Source organism: Humulus lupulus, chromosome 8, assembly GCF_963169125.1.
Source record: "Humulus lupulus chromosome 8, drHumLupu1.1, whole genome shotgun sequence".
In the NCBI taxonomy this organism is placed as follows: domain Eukaryota; kingdom Viridiplantae; phylum Streptophyta; class Magnoliopsida; order Rosales; family Cannabaceae; genus Humulus; species Humulus lupulus.
Genome location: NC_084800.1, coordinates 20,731,967 through 20,742,342, shown reverse-complemented (window position 1 = coordinate 20,742,342; position 10,376 = coordinate 20,731,967). Strand labels below are relative to the sequence as shown.

General features: G+C 34.1%; 2 protein-coding genes across 4 annotated transcripts; one reads left to right on the top strand and one right to left on the bottom strand.

The window, feature by feature from the left end:
• The first annotated feature begins 842 nt into the window (after window positions 1-842).
• Window positions 843-1,983, top strand: LOC133795895 (large ribosomal subunit protein eL37x). Its single transcript, XM_062233361.1, has 4 exons — window positions 843-980; window positions 1,098-1,233; window positions 1,481-1,582; window positions 1,716-1,983. The coding sequence occupies exons 1-4, from the start codon at window positions 978-980 to the stop codon at window positions 1,763-1,765; spliced, it is 291 nt and encodes a 96-aa protein (XP_062089345.1). The 5' UTR covers window positions 843-977; the 3' UTR covers window positions 1,766-1,983.
• A 1,245-nt stretch (window positions 1,984-3,228) lies between these two features.
• Window positions 3,229-9,362, bottom strand: LOC133795894 (uncharacterized). 3 transcript variants are annotated; one of them, XM_062233359.1, is made up of 15 exons: window positions 8,921-9,362; window positions 8,009-8,402; window positions 7,738-7,912; window positions 7,481-7,620; window positions 6,146-7,346; window positions 5,940-6,040; window positions 5,670-5,814; window positions 5,203-5,271; window positions 5,072-5,117; window positions 4,601-4,962; window positions 4,412-4,491; window positions 4,161-4,296; window positions 3,884-4,064; window positions 3,688-3,770; window positions 3,229-3,573 (listed from the first exon to the last, which is right to left on the bottom strand). In XM_062233359.1, the coding sequence occupies exons 1-15, from the start codon at window positions 9,027-9,029 to the stop codon at window positions 3,439-3,441; spliced, it is 3,357 nt and encodes a 1,118-aa protein (XP_062089343.1). In that variant the 5' UTR covers window positions 9,030-9,362; the 3' UTR covers window positions 3,229-3,438. The 3 variants fall into 3 exon arrangements, with proteins under 3 accessions (XP_062089343.1, XP_062089344.1, XP_062089342.1); XM_062233360.1 differs by having other exon boundaries at window positions 4,601-4,959; XM_062233358.1 differs by having other exon boundaries at window positions 4,601-4,972; window positions 5,073-5,117.
• Between the last annotated feature and the right edge of the window lie 1,014 nt (window positions 9,363-10,376).

The window sequence follows — 10,376 nt, the reverse complement described above, 5'->3', positions numbered from 1 at the left end:
TAAATAAAATTTTACAAACATGGAAAAAAAATGCAATAAAAATGTAAAAAAAAATATGCCATAAAAAACGTTAGGCAAAAAAACTGTCATATTTTTCAAAATTTAAAAAAATATATCATATTTGTTATAATTTCCTCTTTTTAAAAGTTCTTATTAATATATAAATTATTAACAAACTAATTATTAATAAAATTTAATATGTTATTGGAGACATGAATTTTAAAGAAAATTTGAGACAAAAATAATTTTGTAACATAATATATTTTTACTACAATTTTTTATTTAGGTGTATAAGTAATACTTGTTAAAATTTTACAATTAAAGTTATAATTTTTTTTTTTTCAATAGATCTCACAATTTATGAAAATAAGCAAACAAAACTAATATAAAATATTCTCAACAAGGCAATAATTGAAAACATCGAGAAAATGGTAAGAATTTTGATGATGAAATATTAATTAAGACTTTTCGTCCAACAAACAGGCAACAACAGCTGAGAAAGATGAGAGATATTATTTTAAAAATTAGGGGATTATGCAAAATATTTCTTCTCAAGGCTCCAGGTTATACGTATTTAGCTTGAGTCAACACCACGCATGGGGAAAAACATTACTATTATTTTTTAAGACGGAATTTTTTTCTTTTTCTTTCTGTTCATATATATTGTTCTTCTAACTAATAGTGGAAAGTAGTAATAATGAAAAAAGAAAAGAAAAAGAGAATTAAAGTATTAAACAAAAGTGCTATAGAAAATGAGAATATTGAAAATGTTACTTGAAAGCCCAACTTATTGGGCCTAAGAGCCCAGTTTGAAAATGTTGAAACCCGATCCAAGTGGTTCCCTTTTTGTTTCCAACCCTAGACATTCTAAAACCCTCGCACTTGGCTCTTATAAACTCCTCTCAACGCCGCTTCCTTCTATTTAGCCAAACTCATCCTCTTCACCGCCTAGGGTTTCTGCATTTCTCTCTGCTACAATGGTACCTTTCTCTCTTCTGTTTTGCTCTCTATCGTTCTGAGATCATGTAATTTCGCTTGATTTCGACTTTGATTTTTGTTTTTTTATTGATCTTTTTTAATTGCAATGAAATCTATAGGGTAAGGGAACTGGAAGTTTCGGTAAGAGGAGGAACAAGACCCACACTCTCTGTGTGAGGTGTGGCCGTCGCAGTTTCCATCTTCAGAAGAGTCGATGCTCAGCTTGTGCTTACCCAGCTGCCCGCAAGAGGACTTGTAAGTTTCTTTCCTCAACTTGTTCATTTGCATCTCTTTTTCGCTATCTTATGTATGTATATTATCAACATGTGTATGAATGGGAATGAATTGTAGAACGAATCACTGAAGTTTGTACTTTATTTCTTAGATTAATAATAGATAAACATCTTCGGTATCTGAATACGATTTGATTTACTAGAACTAGAGTGTCATATTGTTTTGATGGTTTTTTTTTTTAATTTAATTTTGTTTTGTTAAATTATAGACAACTGGAGTGTCAAGGCGATCCGTAGGAAGACCACTGGCACCGGAAGGATGAGGTACCTGCGCAACGTTCCTCGCAGATTCAAGAGTGGTTTCAGAGAGGGTAATGATTATTATTATTTGGGTTTGATTCATTTGGTTTCATAATGTTATATTTTCAATTGTTGCGTGTTCGGTGATTTTCTTTTTTTTTTATCCGGTTTTTTGCTGATTTTGTACGTATTAATTTTGAATAGGAACTCAAGCAGCACCCAGGAGCAAGGGAGCAGCTGCAGCTACCGCATAAGGTGCTTATAGAAGGTCATTTTGATCCGATTTGAGCAAACTTGTTATAGCTTTACTAAGCTCTTTTTATGTGTTGGGCAAGTTTTATTAGTACATTGTTTGATGAAGAGTTAAAAGACCTATTTCTTTAGTAGTTATTTTGATTGTAGTTCTAAATTTTGGACAAGGATGGTAAGACAACTGTCATTTGCTCAAGTTTTAATGAAGTTTTGATTCTTATGTTTTTGTTTACTATTATTTTTCTTGGCGTTTGACCTCTTTCTTCTCTACAATTCAACAGTACAGTAGTATTTACAACGATTCACATTGCTAGCTTATATTTCCCATTTGGAAATTAGGGTTAAGTTATCTTTATCACCAAACTATTTTCATCGTAAGTTATACTAGGGTTTGCATTATTATAGCTTCTTCCTTTTTGGAAATTAGTGTTCAATTGCGGTAGTAGACTATGTCATTGTCGGTTATATATACCATTTTTACTTTGTTGACTTTCGTTGGTAATTGGAGTTCAGTTATAGTTGCTGTCATTGTAGATATAGAAAGCTATACTTTCTTATGGCTATTTCCCTTTGGGAAATTAGAGTTCTATTATGTTGATCAACTTTGTCGTCGTATTTTGTATACTGGAATTTGTTTCACGCGAAGACACGGTACCTAAAATGATTTCGTTTTAGGATATTGTTGGACCATTTTTTTTCCTCCGTATGGCGGCTATAAAGAACTGTCCACGATTTTAAACTATTTGAAGAACGAAAGTCAGTTCTAACTCCAGTCAGTTTCTTTGCTTGTTACACTGGTGATGTATTCAATGGCTATGCAGTAGACTTTGTTTTGGTTTTTAAAGTTTAAAGTTTAAACTGATCGTTCCATAAGTTTGGTTGGACGATATGGATAACTATTCTGGCCATGAGTTTTTCAAACAATTTGAAAATTTTCTGACCATGGTTATGTAGCTAGCTTGTGCGATATTATGTACTTCGCGTTGAAAGTTTTTGTAAATTTTGAGAATTTTTTTTTTCTTGTTCCTAGGGCCATAAATGTTTGTGCCCATAACTTGGCTAAGTATTTCCTTCAACTCTTTTGGGATGGTTGATCATGCGATTATACCCGTGGAACCTTTTGTAGTGTTTTCCTATGAGTGAGGCTCTCTGACGAATATCCAGACATTTTGTCAAAAAGAAAATATCTTAAACGGTCATAATCTCTTACGCAGGCTAGACCATGCATTAAATTTCTTAAAAGATGTAATAACGCTTAAAAGTTTTGTATCAGCATCTCAAAAAACGTGGATTCTATCTCCTCTGCTTTCTGTAATAGGTTTTAGGATTTTGTGACCATTTTCAAAAATCTAGATTCGCTTAAGGATTGAATATAGAATTAGCACATCTTGCGTCAATTAATTAATAAAATTGTTTTTTTTTCTAGTGTCGTTTTAACAGCAAAAAAAAAAAAAAAAGAGGAAAGTTGGTACGAAATATCGTATATTTGCACTGATCTTATATTTTACGTACAATTTCGTCAAAGATGCTGCGATATCAAAATATCATTACACAACTCGGACTTCTCAATGAATTCGACACGGAAAAAGTTCAATTGAAAGGCAATGATATTTCGTTGGCAAAATCTCAATTTGACAACAGAATCGTGTCGTCAATACTCAAGAATAGACACCCTCTAATGCGGTTTAAACTCACCAAATTTATGCTTTTCATCATGCAACTGCTTAAATGAGTTCTCCAGTTCTGGAAATGCTGACAACAGAATCAGCTCCAGAAGCTCAAAAGCCAGTTGCTTCAAGAAAACAGATGACTGCACAGGCAAAGAATATATAAAAAGTTGCATTCAATGAACCATGCTTGGATTTCATATAGTAGTCAATAAAAGTAAAGATCAAGTAATCAACATTTTTAAAAGAACACACACCTGAAGAAAGAAGTATAGATCATTGGCGCATTGTTCGTATTCCTTGCGACCAACAAGACCAACAATAGCAGCAGGTGCTTTTTCTGCATCCAAAAGGAAAAAAAATTAAGTCCAATGATATTCCAACTTCCAAATTGTATGGGTTAATAGTTGAGGAAAAATCAAATAGGGATCTTGCATGACAAAAGGATAGTACCAATCATTAGCTCATAAACAAAATTTGCACGTCGGTTTGCCTCTTGTTGGTCATCACCCATTTTAGGCGATGATACTTCTGTATGTTGCTGATCATTGGGCGAACCTGGGGTTGTATTTGAAGATGATGATGTGCGTCTCTTTGGGCGCTTGGTTAGGAATATTCCATCAGGCCAGAGTATCTATCAAAATAACATGAGAACAACGGTCTTGAATAATTACGACAATAAATTTTTTTTTAGAAAAAACTTAGTTCTTTAGCAGCAATGGAAATATACCTGTTCAAGCCGCTTGATCCCTGAAGCAACCACAGACCCCTTCCGCAGAAGCTGGATTTTCTCTATTAACCAATCATCAAAGGCATCTCCCATTCCTAGTTGTAGGATTTGTTTGGCCACCCAAAAAGCTTGTCTCCTGCAATGCACAGCGTAATTACATTAAATGAATAAAAAAACTCATCAGATAAAACGAAGATGTTATCAGAATCTTAGATAGAAGAGACAACTCCAAAATTAAACATACGGGATACCTGATCCATCCACCATCTTGGAGCTGGAGAATGACGTCAACTAAATCCAGTATGGGAACACTTACATTTGGTGGCACCCACTGAAGGAAAGAATTGTAGGAGACATAGAAACACAAGGTTCATAAATGTGTCAAGTGCTAACTAAAAATATATCAGAAAGGGATGAACAGCCAACTTTTATTTGTTTACCTCTGTGGGAAGGGTCAGGTCAGTTGCAGTATCTAAAAGCGACTCTGACGCTACCTCTGCCCTATCACTTTTTCTTCCTTTGACAGCTTTTCCCAACTTTCTAAGAGAGGATGCATCTTTTTGTGCCTTAGTTTCAGAAGCACCACCAGAATTGTCAAATGTCTCTGTAATTTCTTTGCCAAGAATTTTCACAGGAGAATAATTCATGGCTTTTGATGTGTTTAATCTAAACCCAGATGCATTATTCCTCATCCGTAATGCAGGTTCCTGGCGTTCAGTACTTAGATGTTCTCTATTTAAAGAAGAGCCATCCAATCCACCAAAGTTTGAAACGCCTTTACTTCTTTCAGATGGCTTATCTTCTAGGCCAACAATAGAGATCCGAACAAGTACAAAAGAATTTTTTTTAAAAAAAAATGAGATGAAAAGAAAAGAAACTGAAAATTAACCTATGCCTTGATCATAATCTACCTGACAAAGTTTCAACGATGGAAAAGGAATTGGAGAAAGTATATGTCTGCACCAAATAATACTAAATTGTAAGAAATTAACCTCCAGTAATACCAAAAATATAACTCATTTCTTCTTGTCTAATTGCATACCTGAGAATCAACACTCAGAAAATCCCAAACTTCAATTGATCCGGAAATTGTTGGAAGCAGCATAAGCTTCTGAGGAATATGAAGACATAACAGCATCATTAAAATATTAGGAACATGAAAGCTAAAATTGATAGCCAGGAAAAAGAGATGGAATTGCCTATTGCCATATATATTCTAGACTCGTTACTCGTGACTTATCAACTTAAAATCCCATATTTAGCAGTTACTCAACAATATATGTATGTACGCATGCCTATTGCCTATATAACCCACTCCAGTCATATCACAATGAAGTGCAGGCATAATTAATTAACTGAAACATGCATAAATCTGAATGTAGATAGATACAAGGTTCAGCTACTTGGTAGAAAAGTAGCAGTTGCTTTCAAATCATTCAGTTGATTAGCATAGCCAATAACACCAACTCAACAAATTAAAAAGGACAGAAAACTGATATCATCATTAACCTTAATATAATCGTCAAGCGATTTACACCGTTCTCGAATGACAACTACATCCAAACCAGTTGAGAGAAAATGCTTTGGTGGCAGGTGAAGAGTATATTCAGAAAACATTTTCAGACGCCGATGTAGTTCCTCAAAATGGCGAAACCTGTAGAAATTTAGTGTCAAAAATTGTAAGCGTATAAAACCATAGTAACGCCCATTTATTTGACATGTAACAAAATAAAACACATCACATAAAGGAAGGGAAAATGTCAGCTTAATCTATATTACCTTCTTTTAATAGACCAACTATTATTATTAACATCAACAACAGATATGGAGTAGACAGCAAATGTCCTAGAGCCACTCTTGACAATATTTGCACCCAATACCTGCAAAAGAAAATGAGCTTAAATTGATTGTACTTATCAGATATAGAAAACAGAATTTAGCTAATACTTGGAATACATATAAAAACATATTTGTGTTTATTGTACCTCACATCTCAATTTATAAAATGAATCAACTGCCAACGAATTTTTCAGGGAATTGACAACCAGATTATGATTTTCTGCAGCAGAAGAAGAGAGTGCAGATGAAGAAGCAGCTGCACCACTATGAACCCTACCAAAACTGTCCATATCAGAATCATCACTATAGTCCTCATCATTTGCACGTCCTTTGGAAGACTTAAGTATATCCTGCCCATCCCCAGACAAGAAGCTTGTTCTCTCAACCTCCTGCCAAACATGCACATTCTGATTGCTTGGTCGAGATCTTTTCCGACTAGTCTGGTTTTTATGCAATCTTTGATAGCGAGCACACCCCTTAGCAGTTTTCTTTGCATTATGGCTCTCAAAATTTTCAAGTGGATGATGAATGTGAGAAACAGCAACATTTCTATTATTCCTACCATCCCAAACTTTAGTTCCAGGAGAACCTAGGCCTGTTATACTGCTATTTTCATCTTCAGAAGTATATGATGTGTCATTTCCTGAGTCTAGATACTCCACATCCGAATTAACTAGAGATTGACTTGGTATATCCTGGACTGTTTGATGGGATGAGTTTGTCTCCTTCAACTTATTAGTACATCCAGACTGGATGTGACTGCTCTCGGAAGAACTCGGTCTCGTCACTTTATCTCTGAGCTTGGACGCTGCTTTAGTGCTATTCTCTGTTATCAAATTTCCATGAGAGGAGCCCTGAGGAACATGCTCATTTAAGCGATCGTCACCTTCTTTGTTTTTGTAGTTTCTTCCTTTTGCCCACATGTTTTCAAAATGTTCTGGAGCCAGGGCTTGAGTTTTTCTGAGAGAAACAACATCCAACATATCACCCCATTCTCCTCCAGAGCGATGTCGTTGAATACCTGCTTCATCATTAGTTTGGGAATTCATGGACAACGAACTCCATGAACGGGTGGATTGAGTATCAATAGAAAGCAATGGATCTTTTGAAAGATTTCCATTGCCATTCTCTGCTGCATGTGTATCTGTATCGCTTCTTGACTGATCATTTTTTAACTGGACAAGTTCTACTCCAGTTACAGAAGAATCCAAGAATCTGGAAAAATGATCAGGTGAAATCTTTGTAGGATCGTCTGATTTGGGTTGAGATGCCCCACATACTGGCCTCACTGCTTGTTTGGACTTGTTCATATTAACAACCACAGATTCAATTCGTTCATTAATAAACCTGTCACAAAATGTTGAAGCAAATATTAAGAGCAACAATGAATTGATACTGGCATATCAAGCAATGTAATGATAGCAGCATACCAAGAAATGACTTGATTGCTTCATATCAAACAAATAAAAAAAAGTGAACACCTTGGACTGGCTAAGTTTAAGACAGGTCGTATTACTGCACACGCAAGTAGCTCCCGGGTAACATAACGAAAGAACGAGCATTGCAGGTCTTCAGGCTTGAACGTGAAAGAAATGAGACCATCCATCATATGCTGCAAAACCTGAACATAAAGAAAGTACATTCACTATAATTATGAACAACAATTTTAAATATTCCAGGTAAGAAACACAGAATGCTGCCTAACAACTTGAGCAGAATCTTAAGAGAGATAAACAACCTTATGCTCGGCTTCAGCAGAAAATAAAGCAGGGTGCAGCTTCTTGTCAGCAAACAGGATGAGTCTTAATTCTATGTCTCGGTGTTCAATTGTTAGTAGCTCTTCCTTCTTTTCAATCTTTGCTTGAGTTGCACGAAAGAGCTCCAAATGTGTGCAAATGAGATTTATAAGATCCCTGCACCATCCTATGAGCTTCAGTTCTCAGTAATTATCCTATAAACAAAAGTCAAAATTAGAGTAAACTGGTCTGAGACATTGTAGGAACTAAAACCTTGTTAGAAGATCAATCAGATTTATATTCCTCATGCGTGCTGAAAACTCTCCAAGAACTCCATTCATTATGTGCACTAGTTCCTCTGGACCTTCTTTATCAGGTGTTAACTTTGAGTACCAGAGATCAGTCACCCACTCAGAAACTATATGTCTAGTAAAGTGATCTATTGCATCCTCAACAACAGGAGAATTCACTCTCCTTCTCCACTCAGATCCATCAACAACTTTAGGCCTTTCAAAAGGTTTCTTTTGGGAGAGAGTGTTTGCAGCAGGTGGTTTGCTGTTATATGCTGCAGCTTTTCTCTTCGTCTCAAAATCCAGTGATAGATAACGGCCAATGAGAATTAACAACGCAGCAGCAGGCAGGTTGATCCAGACAGAGGAACTTGTCACTAGAATAAGAGCAAGATAAGTTGTATCTCAAAGAAAGAGAATGGCATAAATGTCACACGCAACAACCTCACTTACTTCAATGAAGAGAAAACACAAATGCGACCTATTAATTCCCAACAGAATATTATTTTCAACTACGCATTAAATGAATGAAGAGAGAGAGAAAGAGAGAGTCAGAGATACTACACTGTACCTAATTAGAATGAGTATTCATAACTGTAAATTAGATCAATGACAGCGAACGGGTAATGAAACTAGACATAGATATGAATAAGAGAATTCTCAATTCAAACAAGAGAAAAATAGATGATAATAATGCCCAATTGAAATCTGAAAATGGTAATTAGGATCAACAATGCATGTAAACCTTGAAAATCAAGGTATTCCAACAAAAGAAAGTTTGCACAAAATTAAGCTTAATTGATAATTCTTTAACCAATTCACTGAGCACAAAATCCAAAAACATTATAATAAGCAACAAAGTAGTAGTAGTATTAGTGGTAGAAGTAGAACTCACATGACATGAGGTATGATAAACCCACAACGCATATGGCTAGAAACACAATCCGCTTCTTGGCCTCCTCGGCTAGGTCCCGAATCGTCACCTGCTGCTTTTGCGTGCTCATTTCCAATCAAATCCAATATTCCTCACACTGCAATCGAATTCAATGCCTCAAATCAATTGCAGCAGTTCCGGTTTGGGATCACACAAAGAATCAGCCCGAAAACCCAAAACGAATCGAATCGAGGGCATTGTGGGGGGAGCTATGATCGGAAACGAGGTCGGTGTTTGGCGAAAAGGAAAATGAGAGTTGTTCTGAGAGTTTAATGGAACACGAGGACCGTTAGGTTTTGATTCTTCTTCCCTGTGATTGCGTATTGGTTTTTTTTTTTTTGGTGTCACTTTCGTTCTGGTTTAATTTTCTGGGTGAGAGTGTGTGTTTGGATTCAACCGCCAAGTCATTGAGGTTGGCGTTTTATATTTCATCTTTTCTGTAATCATTTTTTATTTAATTTTAAATATATTACAACTCAAATTTTGTCCAAAAAAAACAAGTCAAATTCTACATAAGAAAAAAATAGTAATAAAATAAAATATTTTTTTGACAAAGGAAAAATATATTTTTTAAAAGAGAAATGTTAAGTGACATAATTTGTGCTTAAAAATACATAAAAGTGACTTACAGTACAATTTAATATAAGGCTTACATAATTTAAATTTATAACTAATACGGATTATATTTAATTATTTGTGAGGAATCAACTCATGTGGTATTGTATATTTTAAAATATCAAATAGCAACATTCTATTTAAAAATAAGTGAGAAAATATTATTTTATTTTTTTTCTTAGAAAATTTGTTGCAGTAGTTAAAAATTGTTTACAGATTTAAATTGAAATTCAATTAAAGCTGAAAAAAAAATTTCGAACCAAATTATTTTTTTTAATTGGTAAGCTTATTTTAATAATGGATTAGGTTTGATTTTGATTAATGATTTTGAAGTGTTGAAATTACAGACAACGATTAAAGAAATAAATAAAGAAAAATTATATTTTAATACTTTCAAATTCTTTAATGGTTATAAATTTTTTTGATTGAATATATATTGTACTATTTATTATCAATTATTGTAAAATGTTGCTGCAAAAAAAAATTGTAAAATATTAAAAGGAAATCTATGTTATGCTTGAAAAAAAAATAGTTTATAGATAGATATTGGATAATGATATCAACACACATCCACCAAAATTGGATGAGAAAACTTATTTGTGTTTAACATTAATATATTTTTCTCATTTCTTACACACACCTCTTTTAATCACCTGCTATAAAATTGACAATTAGTAAATTAATTATTATTTTTATTTAAATTGTGATATGCATTTATTAGTCAAACATAAATTGGATACTAAAATTGAACAAAACATCTTGATTCTAAATTTGAAGCTATTTAATCATTATGTTTTTTGGT

Bases quoted from the DNA above. Each gene is read 5' to 3' on its own strand.
- LOC133795895 (XM_062233361.1), top strand. The intron at 1,234-1,480 runs GTAAGTTTCTTT...GTTAAATTATAG, and splicing joins AGCTGCCCGCAAGAGGACTT to ACAACTGGAGTGTCAAGGCG. The intron at 1,583-1,715 runs GTAATGATTATT...AATTTTGAATAG, and splicing joins CAAGAGTGGTTTCAGAGAGG to GAACTCAAGCAGCACCCAGG.
- LOC133795894 (XM_062233358.1), bottom strand. From the start codon at position 9,029: ATGAGCACGCAAAAGCAGCAGGTGACGATTCGGGACCTAGCCGAGGAG. The intron at 7,621-7,737 runs GTTGTTTATCTC...CTTTATGTTCAG, and splicing joins CTGCTGAAGCCGAGCATAAG to GTTTTGCAGCATATGATGGA. The intron at 4,065-4,160 runs GTATATTTCCAT...TTATTTTGATAG, and splicing joins GGATCAAGCGGCTTGAACAG to ATACTCTGGCCTGATGGAAT.